At 50.3% G+C, this 19,753-nt stretch overlaps 1 protein-coding gene across 1 annotated transcript in view; it reads right to left on the reverse strand.

The window, feature by feature from the left end:
- Positions 1–19,753, reverse strand: part of MICALL1 (MICAL like 1) — a 428,596-nt gene that overhangs the window by 378,867 nt on the left and 29,976 nt on the right. Inside the window, exon 2 of the mRNA XM_086962863.1 lies at positions 10,522–10,665. Within this exon, the coding sequence (XP_086818989.1) occupies positions 10,522–10,664 (143 nt within the window). The 5' untranslated portion in view covers position 10,665. The remainder of the gene's footprint in view (positions 1–10,521; positions 10,666–19,753) is intronic.

Here is a 19,753-nt window from a genome sequence, read left to right on the forward strand (position 1 = left end):
CAGTCCTGCACAGCCTGCTCCCCTCTCTGGCCCTCAGTGAATACCTTTGGGGTGCAGTGTCCTTAGTGTAGAGCCTTGTGCAGCTGTTCCTCACTCTCCTCCCAAGTTGAAGGCCTCAGGGCTTTTTCTTTCACTGGCTTGTGTAAGAGGCTGTGCAGCACACTCTGCCCCTAAGTGATAGGCCAGGAATTGGTGTCAGAGGCCGGGCATGTGCTGCCATGTCTGCACTGTCAGGGAAGGCCTCAGGGGTTAGTAGTGAACTTCGTGTCAAAAGCTGAGCCTGTGCTGCACTGCCTGTCCCATGACTGAAGGCCTGATGATGGGCCTTAGTGTCAGACACTGGGCCTGTTTCTCACTCTCTGCCCCCTAAGCAAATGTCTCAGACACTGGAACTCTGCCAATCAGTTTGCCTCCTCACCAAAGGCCTCATCTGGGACAAATCTCAGTGTTAAAGGCTGGTTATGGTCCATTCTACCAGATCTGTGCCAACCTCTGTTCATCAGTGAAGCTCTATTGCCCAACGCACACTCATTAAAAATCAGGGAAGTCTTTATTCTCTGTTGAGGCTTTTTCCAGAACTTCTCATAGCTAAAATGAGCAACATTTCAGATCTTTATTTTTAGATGAACTTCATTGTTTGGTTTTAATCTCATTTAAGTATTGCTTAAAGTTTCCCTCGTTTGGCAAAACAATGTCACTCTTGCAGACCATGAAAAACGTTGAAATTGTCACAAATCAGCAGCCTGAAAACTTGGCAGCTATGCGAGTACATGATTTGCGGGTCAGTCATCAAACTGTTGAACCATCTGCAAGGCACCGAGTACAGCTGCACTTCAACGACGTCAAGTGACTCAGGTAAGCGGCTGGCACAAGACCAGCAGCTAATGTTAAATAGCATGGTTACACCTTTATATAACAGTACAATCAGGTTACAAGGGCACGTGGGCTAGTGCCCTTCCATTTTTGGTGCTTTGTAGCAGTTTTAAGATCTTAACATTTCTCATTGCTCAAATGGTCTTACAGTTTTTCCACTGGATTAGCTTTCCAGGTCGCTCCCCATTCTAAACATTTACCCAGGGGCGTGGCCAAGATGGCGGGCTGAGAGGTCGCACTCGCCGAGAGCTCCCGGACCCCTAAAATCCTGCGCCGCTCGTAACTGCTGATTCCCCCCCGGATCACGCGGTGACTGAGCATAGAGCCCCCGGTGGAGGTGTGGACCGATTGTTGAGCCTTGTTTGCCCCGTTGGGGGTGAGATCCTGTCCGGAATAGCCTTGGTCGGAGCCCGCTGAGCGGCCTGTGTGTGAGCCGGGAGCCGCGAGACCTCCGGGCTTCGGAACCTGACGGAGCGCTCTGCCGCCTATGATAGGCCCGCTGCAGTGCCTGTGCTGTCGAAGCGGGAGTCGACGGCGACTTCGCGAGCGAAGCGGAGCCGGCCAGCGGCCGAAGCAGGGAGCGGAGTTGAGCGGAGGAGATAGGCGGAGGCGGAGCCGGCATCGAACTGCTACGCTGGTCCGTGGTTTGAAGAGGCTCGTCCTGAGAGATCGCTCCGGCCGGTCGTTGGTGGTGGAGTAGTGGCATTGTGCTCCTGGAGCGGATCTTTCCCCGGGATTGCTGATACCGGCGACCATCGCCTCGTGAGCCTGCCTACCGGCTGGATTTCTCGCTACCGGACCCGAGCAGAGGATAGGCCTTCCATCTTGGGCGTTGGCCTATTGATATTACAGGGCGGCCATTTTGTGCACCCCGGCCTGGCGGCTCGGCCTTCCTAGTGCTCTTGGTGTGGCACGGCTGCCCACTGTGCCGGACGGAAAACCTCGACGTCCCCTATACAAGCTGAAATGTCGAACGCTAGAGGACAGAGAAGGGGTGACCGGACCTTGCCGGACATGCTGGGGCGCGGCGCCCTGCGTAGTGGAGGCACTCAGCCCACCACGACCTCCCCGGCCCCAGCCAGGGGTGCAGATGGCGGAGAACCCCCGGTGACAAGATCATTTCTCGAGTCGCTCTTCAGTTCCCTGCGGGAGGACTTTCAAACGCTGAAGCGTGAAGTGGCCGGGGAGGTCCGTGAAGTACGGAGAGAGATGGACTCCCTGGGGGAGCGTGTCAACACCGTGGAGGAAGCAGGCCACTCTAGAGACGAAGAGATCACCCATTTGCAGCAGGAGGTCCTGCGGCTGCGGGAACAACAGATTGAATTGCAAGCCCACGCCGAGGACCTCGAAAACCGATCCAGGCGGAATAACATCAGGGTCCGTGGCGTGCCGTCCGGTGAGGAGGGTGAAGACGTGACTGCATACCTGGTGGCCCTCTTTCGTGCAATTCTGGGGGAGTCGGAAGACTTTCGGATCCGTATAGATCGGGCACATCGGGTGGGTCGCCCCCGCAGAGCCACGGCGCCCGCCCCGGACATTCTGGCCTTCCTCCCGGACTTCCCCATCAAGGAGCGGATCCTCCGCGAAGCGCGTGGGCAGCAGCCTTTCCGCTTCCGAGACCACCCGGTGGCCCTGTATCAGGACCTGTCTACGGTCACGCTGCAAAAGAGAAAATCGTTCAAGATCGCTACCGACTTCCTCCGGGAGCAAGGGACACAGTACTCTTGGGGGCATCCTTTCCGATTGATTTTTCGATGGAACGGTACTTTGCACCAGCTCCGGTCCCTCCAGGATGTCTGCGCGGTGTTGGGCCTCACAGCATCTGATACGGACACCCCGGCACCGCGTCGTAGACGAAGCACTCGTGACGGATGGCAGCAGGTGGGAGAGAGGAGCTCTCCGCCGTCGGAGCGACCGGGCTCGCCCACGATCCGGGCGGACATGGCGGCCGCCATCCAGGAGGCCTCCAGAGTGGCGGCGAATGGTGAAGTGGCCCTGACGGCCTGAACTTACTCCGGGGGGAGTCTGCTCTAGCTTTTTCTTCTTGCAGGTGCGGGGATTCGGGGGGAGGGCGGGGAGGAATGGCGAGTGCTGGAGGTGGTGGCTGGACGTCCACTAGACTGATTTACCACGGCCTTGTCCGATAAGGACCGGACTGGGACAATGTCTTTTCTGCAAAGTTTGAGAAGTGGGGTACGGGAATGGGACCGGCGGGGGGATGTTTTGCATTTGGGGACTGGCGGGGGGGTTTGTTGTTGGGAGTGGTATGGTTTTGGATGTGTGGGGTCCCGGGGGGAGGGGGGGGCTTTTCCAGTTGCGGGGTGTTGGAGTTCGGGGACTGTACTGTGCCATGGGGATGTTCGTAGTTGCTCTGTGCTGAGGCCTCGTGTGGTGCCTTCCATGTTTGCCCGCTGGGCTTTGCTTCTTGATGTGTGCTCCAGTGATCCCCCTCCTTGATGGCTCTTAAAGTGATTACTTTAAATGTGAAAGGGCTGAATAACCCGGTTAAAAGGCGGGCTGTGTTATCTTTGTTAGAGAACTCCCAGGCGGATGTCTGCCTGCTGCAGGAGACCCATTTGCTGGCTAAGGACTGCTCTAGGATGCGTACCCCCAAGTTCCCCACGCAGCTGTTCTCCTCTAGCGCTTCTAAAACGGCAGGGGTGGCGATCCTGTTCTCTAGGGGGTTCAGGGGGGAGGTATTGCACAAAATAGCGGAACGGAAAGGGAGACTTCTGGCATATAAGATCAGGGTGGGGGGTTTAGTACTGACTGTTGGCACTCTACAGCCCCAATGACCACCAGGACCAATTCTTGCACAGGGCACTAGATGACGTGGCGTCCACCTCTGATAGGCACATAGTATTGGGGGGTGATTTGAACCTAGTTTACGACGCGGCAATGGACAGGTCTGTGCAGCGGCGCCACCAGTTGGGTGAGCTTTCGAGCTCGATTCGCACTCGACTTGAGGAGCTGGACTTGCATGACATGTGGCGCCACCTTCACCCCACCACCCGCGCATACTCCTACTTTTCACATGCTCACAGGTCCTATGTGCGACTGGACCATCTACTCGTGTCGGGTCCAATGCTCCTTTTGGCTTCGAGCGCAGATATGGGGGTCCTCTCTCTTTCCGACCACGCGCCGGTGGAGGGTGCTTTCACTCTGCCGCCGATGGTTCGGCCGAGAGGGGTCTGGCGGCTCCGAGACACGCTTTTGCATAGGCGGTCGACAGTGGACCAGATCCGCGCGGCCATTTTGAATTTCCAGAGGGTGAACGATAACGAGGACACCTCTCGCGCGAAACAGTGGGCAGCCCTGAAGGCCGTGCTCCGGGGCGAATTTATAGCTATCTCCTCGGCTGAGAATAAGGATCGACAGCTCAAGAGGGACGAGCTTACCCGGCAGGTGAAGGAGCTGGAACAGGTTCATCATAGGACAGGGGCCCCCAGGGTTTGGAGGCAGTTGAAGGCAGCCAGAAAACTTTTGGCCGCCCTGGACATGGACCGGGCGGAGTATGCGATGCTTCGCCTGAAGCACAAATACTACACGGGGGGGATCGGTGCGGGCGGCTCTTGGCCAACAAACTCAGGGTGCAGCACCAACAGCACCGAGTGAAGGAACTGGTTGACTCGACCGGAGGTTTGGTCACGGCTGATGAGCAAATAGCAGACGTCTTTCGTAGCTTTTACGCTGACCTCTACACTGGAGAGGCCCCCTCTGCCCAGGCTGAGGTGGACTATCTGGACTCGGTGCCGCTCCCGTCGTTAACGCCAGATCAGGCTCAATATCTGGAACGTGACATCCGTGTCGAGGAGGTGATCACGGCGATATCCCGGCTCAAACCGGGCAAGGCCCCAGGACCGGATGGCTTTATCCCTCTGTTTTACAAGACCTTCTGTCAGGAGTTGGCACCTCTGCTGACCCGCCTTTTCAACACCTTTGCGGAACCGGGTGCCATCCCCTCCGAATTTCTTCAGGCCACGGTCTCCGTGATCCCGAAACCGGGCAAGGACAGGACCGCCTGTGGGTCCTACCGCCCTATCTCGCTGCTGAACACGGATTTGAAAGTGTTCACCAGCATATTAGCGGCACGCCTGGCACTGCATCTCCCGGGCATGGTTGATTCGGATCAAGCGGGCTTTGTGCCTGGCAGGCAAACTGTAGACAATACAAAGAGGGTGACCCACATTCTCGAGAAGGCCTCCAGGATCCCAGGGGAGAGGATGCTCTTGTCTATAGACGCGGAGAAGGCTTTCAACAGGGTACACTGGCCCTACCTAGAGAAGGTCCTAGGCAAGTTCGGGATAGGTGAGAAGTCCCGCCATCTGATATTCAATTGTTACCGGTTCCCATCTGCAGTGGTCCGAGTGAACGGAGGCAGCTCTCGGCCCTTCCCCATTGAACGGGGTACGAGACAGGGGTGCCCACTGTCCCCTTTGCTCTTTGCCCTATACATGGAGCCATTTGCTCAAAGGGTCCGGCAGAACCCCGACATTGTCGGAGTCAAGATGGGTGAATTCCATCATGCGATTAGCCTGTACGCAGATGATGTCATTCTGACATTAGACGACCCGCGGAGGTCGCTACCGGCTTGCATTGCGGAATTGGACCTATTCGCCGAGGTGGCGGGCTTCAAGGTGAACTTAGGGAAGTCAGCCGCCCTTGACATTTCGCTTGCTAGCGCTACCAGAGCGGAACTACAGAGGCTTTACCCTCTGAGCTGGTCCAGGGACCGGATTCCATATTTGGGGATCCTGTTGGCGCCTTCCCTCCCGGCGATGGTCACGGTCAATTATGCTGCTTTGAGCACGAAAATCAGAGAGGAACTTGGCCGGTGGGATAAGGGCACGTTGTCGCTGCTAGGCAGGGTGGCATGCGGTGAAGATGACCCTCCTGCCTCAGGTGCTTTACCTCTTCAGGGCGTTGCCGCTCCAGCCCCCCACGGGGTGGCTCGCGGAGACCCAGTCGGCCATCGCACGGTTTGTATGGCAGGGCCGTAGGCCGCGGATTAAGAGGAGCATCGCTACGCTGGCGCCCGACTCTGGGGGGCTGGGGATACCGGACTTGCGGAAATATTTCCAGGCCGCCCAACTCCGCTATCTGGTGGAATGGAGCCGGTGGGAGTCTGATAAGCACTGGCTGTTCCAGGACCAGGCGGTGGCGGGTAGGACGCTACAGGAAGTACCATACTTGAAGCGGGCCCATCGACCCCCCAACCTCTACGCGTCTTTGGTGACGCGGGTCCCGCTTCGGACGTGGGACTCGGTGGCCGTTAGGCATGAGCTTACTACCTTCCCCTCTCCTTTTACGCCGCTCATTGGCAACCCGGACTTCGGCCCCGGGATGGAGCGCGGTGCTTATGAGCGCTGGCGGGCGGCCCGCTGCTGCGCCTTGTATCATTTGTACAGCCCTGAGGGAGTTGTCCCCTTCCAGGATTTGCGGCGGGACTACGGGCTCCCAGAGACGGAGCCCATGCGATACATGCAGGCGCGTCACTGGGCACTTCAACCCCAGGTGCGCAATACGGCAAACCGGGAGATCACGGTATATGAGCGCTGGTTAATCACTCGCACGTCGGACGCTAAACTGATCTCAGATCTGTATAAAATGCTGCAGCCCCCCTCCTTCCATATTCACAACCCCGGCCGGGAACGATGGGAGCGGGAGCTCGGGCGAGTGTTGAGCCACAGGGAATGGGAACACATCTCCTTCCGCGCACGCCACTCGGCCTATCACACGGGTCTTACGGAGACCTTCACCAAAATCTCGACCTATTGGTACCGCACCCCGGAGAAACTGCACGAGATGGACAGGGCAATACCAGGGACGTGCTGGCACAACTGTGGCAATACTGGTACACTTACTCACATACTGTGGGAATGCCCCCTTCTGGCTCCTTATTGGGAGGAGGTCCTGGGTGAGGTGGACAAATGTTTTGAGATAGAGCTGCCGAGGTTCCCTGCCTATGTTCTACTGGGATTGCCAAATGGGTTGATGTATCCCCTCAGGTCCAGGAGGGGCAGACAGATTGCGATTGCTCTGGGGTCAGCGGTGCAAAATGTTCTCATACATTGGCGCTCTACCACACTTCCCTCTGTAGTTGGCTGGCTGCATAGATTATGGCATGTCCTTGGAATGGAGAAGATGTCCTTAGTGGCCCTGGGAGACACTGATACTTTTGAGGAACTGTGGGCGCCCTTTCATAGCCTGTTGTGCTCTGAGTTTCGGGAGATTACCTGTCCCAGATATCTTAGGTTGCTACGGCTGACGCCGCCACCAGACCCGCCTGTCTGATCGGACGGGGCTGGCATTGTATAGCGGGGATTACTGGAGGGTCGATATGAAGAGAGAACTGATGGTAATGGCACAGTACAGGGGGTGGGTTGGGGTATGGTAGTTGGGGGGGTTCTGTATGGTTAAGTAGGTTTTTGGAGCGGGGATGCTTCTCCACCCTTTCCCCCCTTCCCCCCCCCCTTATTTTCTTTTTCTTTGCCCCCCCTATTTTTCTCTTCCTTCCCCCTCCCCCGTCCTTCCTTCCCCCCCCCCTTTCTTCCTTCCCCCCCCCCTTTGTTATCCTTATGTGACCACAGGCGCGGAAGCTATGTTCTTGAGTCGAATGAAGCCTATTGAAAAGATGTAACTGTTTTGCTGTATTTGCTGTATCACACGCACCGATTGTGCGGATCCTGTGGTTTATCTTTTTTTTTTTCTTACCCTGTTGTTTCCTACTCCTCCCTGCTTCAATAAAATACTTTAAACATAAACATTTACCCAGTTCTCATAAAGACCTGCTTTTCAGACTTAGATTGGCCCTCACCTAACCCTTGCCAGGTCCAAACGTTGAGATTCTGTACAGCCTGGATTGTATAATGGTTCCACAAAGGGGCAATTATGAACGATATGATTACCTTTCTTTAAATAGGATTACACTTATGCTGGATAATAAGCATAACGGACAGGCTATTGTGTAAATAATATGATTTATGTAATATGTCTATTTCCTTTCTCCTTCTTGGTTTAAAACTCCACGCACTGTGGGGGGCGTTAAAAGCGGTGGTGCCAGGTGAGCTAATTACCGTGGCGACGGAGGCCAAAGATCGTAAAGCTAAGCGAGAAATCCTCACAGCTAAGGTCGTAGAACTGGAACGAGTACACAGTTACAACTCCCTTATTTGGGCATCACCCTCACATCCTCTACAGAGCGGACGGTAGCATTGAACTATGCTAACATAACGATGCAGGTCCGAAAAGATCTGGAGCGCTGGACGAAACAGCTGCTATCCCTGCTGGGACGGATTGCGGCGGTAAAAATGTTGGCTCTCCCCAAGATATTATACATCTTTCAAACTATCCCCGTGTCTTGGGGGGGGGGGGGGGGGGGGGAGAGACCGCGCATGCACAAACAACTGGCATACCGAGGGGTGGACGATGGGGGATGGGGATTCCCAATTTACAACAATATTTTCAGGCAGCGCAGTTGCGATACTTAGTGGAATGGTATAGGCCTGAATCAGAGAAGAGATGGCTCTTCCAAGACAGAGCCATGGCTCAAACATCCCTGTGGAAAATACCATTCCTCCAGAATTCGCCCATCACACGCAACATACTAAGGGTGTGGGACTCGGTTGCTGCTAGGCGTAAGCTCACAACCTTCCCTTCGCCGCTCACTCCTCTATTGGACAATCCAGAGTTCCCCCTGGCACGAATCTCCGAGCATTCCCGCAATGGCAAGGTTCCAGCTGTAGATCAGCAGGACATCTCTTCGACTTAGAAGGCTTTATCCCATTCACCGAGCTGTCCCAAGGGTATGACATCACCTCGCCACAGCTCTTTCAATACTTTCAGCTGCGGCATTGGCTTCTGCAACCCGGGATTAGCCCACTTGTTGGTAGACATATGACCGCGTTTGAGAAATGGTTGGTTACGAAGGACTCGGATCGAGGCCTTTTCACGGATCTATACAAGATGCTTACTCCTCTCCCCGAGACACACCACACTGCTGGGCAGAGACGCTGGGATCAGGAGTTAGGGAGAACGTTAACGCTACGAGAGTGGCGATCAATTTATTACAGAGCCAACCACACAGCGAGGAATGCAGCAGGCAGAGAATCAGCTGTGAAATTGGCCACGTATTGGTACCTCACACCTGCGAGGCTCCACAGGGGCAACCCATCACGGAGCGCGTCCTGTTGGAGGGGATGCGGGGAAATAGGCAGCTAACACATCTCTTATGGGATTGCACTGAAGTCAAGGCGCACTGGACCGCAGTCCTCAATGATATAGATAGCTCCCTAGGCACTGAAATCCCACGGATTCCGGCCTACACCATTCTAGGTCTCCCGAATGCACTCACTTTCCCTCTGAAATCCAATAGGGGGCGCCAAATGGGCCTTGGAATACAGCCTGCCTCCCAGCACATACTTTCCTTCTGGGGGACTAGCACTCGGCCCACCCACACGGGCTGGTTGCACAGACTTTGGTTTACACTAGGGATGGAACGTATCCAAGCTACACTTACACAAACTACAGCAACATTCCGAACGGTATGAAAGCACTGCTTACACTTCTCTCTCAAGAGTTCAATGAAGTAACGTGCCCTAGATACCTCCGTCTATTGCGCCTGACAGACACAAACGATGATACCACAGAGCCCGAGAAGAACACAACGTGAATGCGTCATACTTGAAATATCCTATACTCCCAAGGTTCAGCACACTGGTTGAGGAGGAGGGAGTTTGGGGGTTGGGTGGGGGGTCTGTTCTTTCTGTTTTTGCTAGCTAAGCTTCACAGACGATTATTGCTCAATGCTGCAACTCATTGGAGTGACACAACGAGAGAACGACTACGGGATCCTACAAACTGTGTGAGTTATTTGTTGTGTCATAAGAAGTGGATCTTCCAGCATGTTTGCTACTTTTTCTTGTGGCCGCAATATTGCATTGTACTTTCTGTACTTGTTCTTTTTTTTCTGGAATCAATAAAACAAATTTAATACCTTGGCTGCTTTCCCCCCCGGTGCTGAACTCACAGAGTTCCCATTATTCATGACGAGCTCAGCTCGTCATAAGCACAGCTCAACCGTGCCTCATGACGAGCTGAGCTCGTCATGAGCATCGAAGGGGTTAAACCTAAAACTCCACGCACAAGAACTTTTCCTGAGAACCCCTTCACATATCTTCTTGGAGCAACCATATGTGTATATAATGTAATAATATTTGTTTGATTTTCAAAATACAGAACAATCCATACATTTAAATGTGTTTTCTTTGTGTGTCTTGTAAAATGTATAAATTTATAAAAATACTCTCCCCTGTTTTCGAAAAATAATATTCACCCCCATCCTCAAGTTATAGGAGTTGTGGTTATTTAAAAGTTATCAAGATTACTTAATTAATTTAACTTTATTCGCTTGGTGGATCTTTCCGATTGGACCACTGTTGTTATGTATCACAAATTACCCAGGTCCTTCTGATTATTTTTGGGTTACCCCGTTGTTATGTAATGACCTGAGTAACCAAGCATAAGACATAAGACTCTAAAGTCTGAAAATGTGGATGTATCGCCTATAGTTCTTACAAGGATACAAGTAGTGACACATGCCACTGTGCGCTAACATGAGTTTGGGAAAGTGTTCCTCGGAATACTCACATGAGGTCAGGTCGGTGTCTGTGGATCAGTGCACAGAAGGCCAGTCCATCACGAAAGGAAGAGCTAAGGTCACGAATCTGCACCCCAGAGTATCCCTCGCACTGCAGGCGGCACCACTCTTGCATGGCCCTCACTGCTGACATCCTAAGGGAGGAACAAGAGGGGTCAAGGTTAAGAGAACAAATATAGCCAGGGTCTCCAGATAGTCATGGCCCTTTGATATACCTCCGTAAAAAAATGTTGTCCAGAGATTTTCATTTTTGATTTGTGTTTTTGTATCATTAGAGATGTAATTTAGGTTGGGTAAACATTGCTAATCTGGGACTAATTTTTCTGGACAACATTGAATATGGCTGATGTGTTGCAGTGCTGATGTGATATTTTAGGAACCATGAGACATAAATACTTCATTTTGGTGTCTTAACATAGGTTTTGGGGGTCAAGTAATCTTCTACAAACAGAAAATAACTCCTCAAAGCAACCCTTCTGAATTTTCTGAAAAGATGGCTCTATAATGATATGTTTTAGCCATCATATTGGTAATTTATTTTAATATTCTTTTTGTTTCAGGTTTTCAGTTGATTCAAATTCGTAAACATGAGGTAAGCAGGTAGTAGTAGAAGAGCATTACCTCCTGACAGAGTGCTGCTAACTACAAAATCTGAGGGCTCCTTCAACAAAGAAAAATATGTCATATGACAAACTAATTCAAATGAAAATCTAACATCAACTGCAGCTGGGCAGCAGAGAGTTCGAGATGCTGTAGAAATATGGCAAGACGAAGTTCACAGAAGATTGAAACTGATGGGTGAAGAGGATCAAAAATTGTATCAGTGCTGCAAGTCGTATACAATGGAAAAAAGCCTGGAAAATAACAGTCAACAAAATAGCAGAGACCAGTAAATCACAACAAGAATCCGAGTCTTCTGAGAAAGCCACCTCAACCAAACTCAATGCCCCTCCACTTAGAAGATCAATGGCTACCCCTCGTCCATCTTCAACAACTGATCAGAAAGCAAAGGATCTTCAATGTGCAATCATCTGTGGTTTAGCCAGAACAAGGGCCAAAGGGATTGACAAAAGAACAAAGTACAGAGTATGCGAGTCTCCAAGAGCAAAAATGTTTTTATCTGCAGCTAGTTTCTTCCAAGATGAAGTGTTCAGCTGAGTAGCTGATCTAAACAGCAGGGTGAATGTATATGCAGAGGATTTGCATGCGTACCTTAACGTGCATGTGCGCAAACATTCAAAAATATGAACGTACAATGAGCTACCAGCAGCAATGTAACCAACAGCCTACAGTTATGTTTGCACTCTTTGATAAAGCAAATTAAGCTTTAAATCCTCTCTTGAGTGCTGGCTACAGGCTCACACTCAGTGAAATCAGAGAAATAACGGTCCACATTGATGAAACTGTATTGATCCATTATAATGAAATTACGTTTTTTCTGGTGAGAATGTACACTGACCGAATTTGTTTTTGTCAGTCTTGCAAAAAGAATGAGACACTTATGGTGTTCTCAGCTGATTTAACTCCTAAAATTCTTGCTGCCAAAATAAGATCACAGGATGCAGTAAAATCAGCAGGAACCATTTTAAGAAACATCCTAATAGATTTTTACTTTGGACTTAATGACAAATTTTGATGCCCCAGAGCTCTGCAAATCATGGGATTCCACATGAATGCCTGATGTTGTCTTAACATTTTTTTACATCAAAGTTTAATATCAGCAAAGTAAAACTGTTACAACCTAAAGTTCTTGAGTTTGGAACAAAAGCAGACAACATTGATGATGGCTTTGAAGATATAAGTGAAGAAGTGGAAGACAATCCCATGAACTGACAGGCTTACGCTGTGGAATTGTACTTTCTTTTCTAAATCATGTTTTATGAATTACATCACGGCATATAGAAAACTCTGCTACACGTGATAACTGCAGACTCAGTCTATGACAAGTGCAACAGTAGAGAGCTAATCACTTCAATGAATAGGATTGGTGTATCAACAAGTTATAATGACATAGTACAAAGCAGGAACTTGTGAGCAGCTCATGCTGTAAAATCTTGTGAATCCGACAGCATACCACTTCCAAGTCCCTTTACCAGGAAAGGATTTACATTTGCTCTTCTGAATAATTTTGATTTTGAAGACAGCTCTTCTTTGTCTGGAACATCCAGCACACATGATGCTTGGTGCTTTTTCAAGACTTACCAATGACGTAGCTGCTGGAAAACAAGCTGTATCAGCTGTAGGCGTAAACAAACGAAGCTTCAAACTTATAAACCAACTGCTTTGCCAATGTGTGCAAAATCGCTACAAGCCATCAACACGTCCCAGTCTACCAGAAAGTTTCAAAGTGGCTAAGGACATGGATGTTTTTCTACCGGATGCTGCGCTCCGCAAAGCCGATTTAACTGAATTTATCATATTGCTTATTTAGTGTGGACGGAAGGATGGAGAAAAGCCAGTTCCTCTGTGTGCTGGAATTCATGTTCTGATCCCGCAGACTACAGTCCCACTGAAGAAGGTTGGGTATTTACCAGGACTACCATCTCCCATCACAAACTACGCAACAGTACGCAGCTCTAATAGAATTCCAAAATATACATGCTCAGCTTGAAGACTAGCCTATCCTGCCAATTTTCAGCGATGAAGGTGTTATCCATATTGTAGTTGACATTTTTATGAGCAATCCAGTACAATTTGATGATGGTTATCCAAAGGTGTGCGTTTTCCACATGACGAAAGTTGCGTTGTGGTGTGCAGGAAGTTCTCAGTGGACGTGGTATAGACAATGCACTTATTGAGGCAGAAATCTTTGGAAGCAAGACTGTCCAGTCAGTATTGAGCACAATTCATTAAGTTCGTTTGTTACATGGTATGCTCATCATATCTGAGGCTATAGAAACAATGCATTGGAATGCTTTCTGGAACAAGAATGCCAAATTAGGTTTTGGATATCTGATCTAAGAAGTGAACAAGACACGGGGTGTACTTATTTCAAAAGGCATTGCAAAGCCACGCAATGTTCAATACTCAGAGTTTAAAATAAGAAAACCAAGTTCATAGTTTGTCAAATAATGTGAAGAAAAATCATAACTTTGCAAGTACTGAGGAAATGTTTTACACATGATAGCTCTAGTGAAAATCTTGGTACATGCCGATCGGGAAGGTGGTTGAGAGCTGCATGTGAAGACTGTGGAGTCATTAATTACTGTGTTTTGCGAACTGGATTGTATAAACTACCAGAGTTATTGGTCCTGGTATTTGGTAAGAGTGAAGAAGAATTCCAAATATGAAACTGAAATAGACAATAGAGATAGCACAGAAAAGCTCCAAGGGAATGATTGGTAAGTCACGTCAAAGTGAATATGTTGCTCAGTGGCAGCTAGTTTACCATGAAGTCCTTTCTATTTGCAGTGTTTTCAGAGAGATGACAAATTCAAAATTAATGGACCATTGTGAAACTGTTCCTCAGAAAGAGAGGGGAACGCTTTAATAAACATGTTGACAGCCTTCTTCATTTCATGCAGCAGCAAGGAAACACCTTTGAAATGACAGAGCTTGAGCGACTACACAACTTTGTTGCCAAACAATATATGGATGATGTAAAGACATGCCTATTAGATGTCCTGAAACATGGATCGCAGCTATACGCAAAACTGAAGCAGGAGAGATTTGTTTTGGAAGAGAAAAAGCTCTTTGACATAACCAATAAAGCTAAACGTCTACGCTTTAATTGCTATGGTAAACATTTCGTCCAAACAGCCACTACATACCAGGTTACAAAAAATTACAGCTTTCACAAGCACATAGAGAGTTGGATGTAACAAAAGAAAGGGGTGAATTTAGCAATACATTCTGTTGCATGATCCTCTTGCAACAAACGCATTATTTGATGGAGATGCTGCAACCAAACCAGTCAAGCACAAACTCATACAAGAGCTCTAAAAAATTATTCATGCAAACAATTTTTCAATTCCAAAAGGTGTCCACTTGAAAACTGCTGTTGTGGACTATATGTCAATTGTGAATGGTCAAGATTTCATCCATGCAAAGCTTCAGAGAGGTCATTCAGACTGTTCTACAGAAGTCAAAGTCAGTGTGCACCATGCAAGAACTGCACATTGTCTTTAACAGTTATTTTGAACTCTCTGTCAAAGAACGTGAGAGAATCAGATGAATGTCTACAAATGGAACAATTGACCTCGCCTGCATCAAAAATTCAACACCTATACCTGTGCACGTTGCTAAATTCGGTTCCAAATAATCAAAAGAGGGGGGAGAATGGACAACTTGTCCTGCGTACCAGGGTTGTGTTTTTCGTTTTATTTGCTGACCTCCACCTGGAGGAAGACCAACTGGTGTAACAGTAGGGTCTAGAAATAAAGGATGAAAGGAGGGAAGGTGTCCTTGGAAGTAAATATAAAATGCCCTACGCCACCTTCGTGGTAGATACTTTAATGAATTAGGTGGTGTGGGAAAGTAAAAACAAAGCTGCATGTCTGCGTGCGTAGACAAAGTTACCAATCTACCGCACCGGTGATGGTCAACATATTTCAGCCTCGTGTTACATCTAGAGGCTTTCTTCAGGACCGGTGAATTCGTAGTGGCGACTACTATATGTGGTTAACTTACCACTCCATTATTTATCGAGTCAGGCAAGTAGTACCTGTGACTGTGATTTGAAAGAAAGGTGCAATTGTATACTTTCTTTTTTGAACAATAAAATACTTTCTTATTGTGGAATAACCGCTTATTGGTGATGCTTTTGTAGGTTTGACAGAGCAATCGGTGTGTTGCTAAAACTGTGATTTTATGTAAGAAAATACGTTTCTGGAGTGTGACTCCCATAATTCTATGTCAGGACCGGAGGCTTCGGAATATGCTGTCACTTTCAATGCTTTATTTGCACATTTTAAAAGTCAAACTTGGACCACTTATCCTAAACACCCTCGGGAGAAAGTGGTCAAACAAAACAAAGAAGGGACAACGTATCCCTTAGTCCACAATAACCAATCATAATCCGGGATCCTCTTCTAGTCCCTCTGCACTGCCCTGTACCTCCTCTTTCTTTGCTGCTCAGCATCCAGAGATAAGTGTTTTCCGTTTTCTCTGTGTTGATCTGAAATGCTGCTAATTACTAGCGGTCGCGGGATTGTCTTTCGCTTCCCGCACCCATTATTTACTTTTCTCTGCTATTTTCACTGTAGGGGTGACTCGTGTAGTGTTGCCGTCAGTGACAGCGCGTTCCGGGTTCACCTCGGGCTTTGCGGAGGATGTCGGCCCACGGGTGACCGCCGTGACGCGCTTCTGCTGTTCTCCGCATTGGCTGTTTGTTCTGTGGCAGCGTGGCATTGGGTTGGAGCCTCGGATCCTTTTTTGGCATATTGAGCGGATCCGGGCTTACGCAGTTCTGCAGAGACGACGGTCCGGTGACGCACAGTGAAGACCCCCCACCGCTAGGGGTGCTGCCGCGTCATCTTGGCGCAGCGGTTCCTCTCGCTTGCGGCGCGCGGAATTCAGATTTGACATTCATCGCATTCCGCCCGCCGTCGCCTACCTTGCCTCAAGCCCCTGAAGAAGAACGCCCTCGTGGAGGGTCTGTAGAGCTTTGCTCCTGCCTGCCTGACGCTCGTTTTTTAACAAGCAGGAGTGTGTGGGTTGTTGGACGCCCGCTGGGTGTATTTGGTGCTTATAGCACGCAGGCCTTTCTTCCAGGTGAATTGGGGCCTGGAAGGGACAAGTCCGAGTGTGCTTGGTGTGCTTTCTCCCTCACGCCTAGTGTGTCCCCCAGGTCTTCGACCTGTGTTAGGGTGCTGAAGGGTTCTACCCGGTGAATTTCACTGGTCCCCAGCATATTGATTGCAGTCAGGCAAACTGTTAGGGGGTCTCCACTGATTTTTCTTCTGCTTTCCCTTGTGTCTAGTGGTTGGTTGGGGTTGCAGCATGTCCTAAAAGAGAGACAGTACCTGGGGTGAGGATCTCCTCAACCAGCTACCGTGGGATGAGGATTTCTACGATGCAATTGATTCTACTATTTACCGCGCCGTAGAGGAGGTCATGGGCCCTATGGAGGAGGGCCTGTGTAAACGTTTGGAGCAGTTATGTGCTTGGAGGGCTCCTTTTACGTCATCTGGTCAGCAAGCGGTTCCTTCTAGCGACCCGGTGCCTGCGAAGTGCCCCAAAGTGGACGGTGTGAACCAGGATGCCTTTGAGAAGCTGCGTGATGATTTCATGGCCCACAATGCTCCGCAGCGCCCTCCTGTGATCCTTTCTCCGCCGGAGCTGCCCACTGACCCACCTAGCCCGGCTCAGGAAACAGGTGATGACAACACGGGGGATACGGATGAAGAACCCGAACCTTCTAGGCCACGGCGGTCCGCCCCTTCTCTGCTCCCTTCGGACCCTCAGGTTCCTTCCGTTAGTTCACATATGCTGGACCCGGAATTGGTGGTGCATCCTCGTTCCTCTGAATGGGCTCACTCGGCTAAGGTGGCCGCTTACGTGGCCAGTAGGATTCGCAACCCTATGGGGAAGGAGGCTCATAGTCGTCTCAGTTTGGAGTCCCCCCGCCCCTCCCTTGACGGGAAAGTCCAGCAGACCCCAGAGCTAGATCCCCGAATGGTGACTTTTCTCGCTAAACTTATGAAGGGTCCCAAAAAGGGTATAGAACGTTCCTGGTGGGCATGCCAGGATAAACTCCTGGATGCCCTCGGTCCCATGACAACGGTGTTGGATATGGCGGAAGATGGCAAAGCTTCAGGTGCCTTGATTTCGCCGGAGGCCCTCTCGGGATGGCAGCAGAGGGCATTAGTCTCCTTAGGAAATGCGAAATGCGCGCTTTCCACAGAGCGCCGCCGTTCTTTCCTTATAAAGGCGAATCCTAAGTTGGGAGACTTCACGGATTCGGAGACTTGTGCTGTTGTCCATGGAGGTTTATTCGGGGAGCCCTTTATAAAAGAACTAGAGAAATTCGTTAACACATTCACCTCCTTAGACAGGGCCCAATTGTCCATCAAGAAAGTCTTGCCCTCACAGGTTTTCAGAGGGGCCAGTCGAGGCAGGGGCAGCTTGACCGGCCAGGTCCCCGCTTCCAGCACCAATAACTCCAGGGGACAAGGCTCCAGGCAAGGGCAGTATCAAACGCAGGCACGTTACTCCAATTTTTACCTGTCCCGCGGCAGACGTTTTAGAGGCAGAGGTTTTCGTGGAGGGGACAACGCTACTAACACCAGTGAGTGTTTCTTGTTCTTCCCTGGTGGGAATGGGAGGACGTTTGGCCCGCTTTCTGGGGGTGTGGAGGAGGATCACGTCCGATGCCAAGATCCTTCAGACAGTACAGGGGTTTCAAGGAAAATTCAGCGGCGAACCTCAGCAGGTCTTCTGACCACGAAAAACAAATGGGATTGGGTGGGAAGAGGCCTTGATAGGCACGGAAAACCTCTGCTCTATTAGACAAGGGCGCCATTTCCTGCACAGTCTTGGATCCTCTTGGTTTCATCAGCAACATGTTTGTGGTAGACAAGTCGGATGGGGACAACGTCCGGTTCTCAAACAACGGGATTTCAACATTTGGCTGGTTTACCGTCATTTCAAAATGGAGGGGATTCCCCTCCTCCGGGATGTGCTCCGGCCGGCGGATTGGATGGTCCGGTTAGATTCAAAGAATGCTTACTAGGCCCTCCCTATTTTTCCGCCTCAAAGGAAGTTTCTCCAATTCCTTTGGAAAGGTCAGGTTTATCATTTCCCTACTCTTCCATTCGGGCTGGCCTCCGCCCCTGGTGCTTCACAAAGGTTCTCAAACCAGTGGTGGACTACCTCAGGGCGAGAGGCACACGTCTCATCGTGTACCTGGACGATATGATTTTGCTAGCCCAGGACCCGGTTTTGCTTCGGGATCAGTTGCAACAGGTTGTGAATCTGTTAGAGAGCTTGGGTTTGGTCAAAAAATCCCTCTTGGTAGCGGGTCAGCGCGTCGCGTTCTTGGGTTTCGTGGTCAACTCTATGACAGCAACTCTGAGTCTCGCAGAAAATTCCAAAAATTTGCCACGAGCTCAGACGGACGCTAGCGAAGGGCACGGTTCCACTGTGTCAGATAGCCCACATCGTGGGCTTACTGTCAGCCTCGATCCAGGCTATCTTTCCGGGGCCCCTTCACTATCGGGCGCTGAAGCGACTCATGGTCAAGTACTTACGGAAAGGTTTCCCATATTCCCGTCTGGTGACCCTCTCAGGGGAAGCGGTGGAGGAGATTCATTGGTGGCTCTCCCACATGGAAGCATTGAACAGGAGGGCTATCTTTGGCTCCGCCCCGGACCTTGTCATAGAGTCCAATGCAAGCAGGTCAGGCTGGGGCACTCGATGTGGAGATTTCTCCACAGGAGGTTCGTGGTCTCAGCGGGAACAGGAGCTTCACATCAACTGCCTGGAGCTTTTGGCAGGCTCCTTCGCTGTGCGTTGTTGGACCAAGGACAGGGTTCAGTCTTGCGTCCTCTTGAAGATGGACAACGTTTTAGCGGTCCACTATATAAATCACCTCGGCTGTACTCGTTCGAAGGTGCTTTCGAACCTGGCAAGGAATTTGTGGCAGTTTTGTCTCGACAATCACATCTTCTTGATGACAGAGTATCTTTCAGGTCGTCCGAATTTAGTGGCCGACTGGCATTCGCGTCATTTCAGAGATTCAAGTTTGTGGAAGCTGCATCCGGACGTATTTCGTAGGATGCTAGACTTTTGGGGTCCTTTTTCCGTGGATCTTTTTGCCTCCAGGTTGGAACACCAGTTGCCTCGTTTCTTCAGCTGGAGGCCGGACCCCCTGGCGGGTGCCACAGATGCTTTCCTGCAAGACTGTTCGCAGAAGGCAGCTTACGTGTTCCCGCCTTTCACCATGATCACTTGAGTGTCCGCCCAGATTCGGCGACAGCAGGCCAGCATGGTTCTCATTACACCAATTTGGAGGTCTCAAGTGTGGTTTCCGGTTCTTCTGGAACTTTCTTTGGATTTTCCAATCCCACTCCCCCACTTTCCAGAGCTTCTCCTCAATCTGGACAGAGTACCCCATCAAATGGTTCTTGATGGCTCTTTCCACCTCTTGGCGTGGAGGATTACAGGGGAAGATGGTCGCTCCTGGGACTTTCGCAGTTTGCTGAGAACCTCTTGTCAAACGTTATTGTTTCGCCTGCACAAGGTAGTGCCGTTGGTGTGTGTGACGGGCTTATGATCCCATGG

This window comes from Lissotriton vulgaris, chromosome 1_1 (genome assembly GCF_964263255.1).
Source record: "Lissotriton vulgaris chromosome 1_1, aLisVul1.2, whole genome shotgun sequence".
Lineage (NCBI taxonomy): Eukaryota > Metazoa > Chordata > Amphibia > Caudata > Salamandridae > Lissotriton > Lissotriton vulgaris.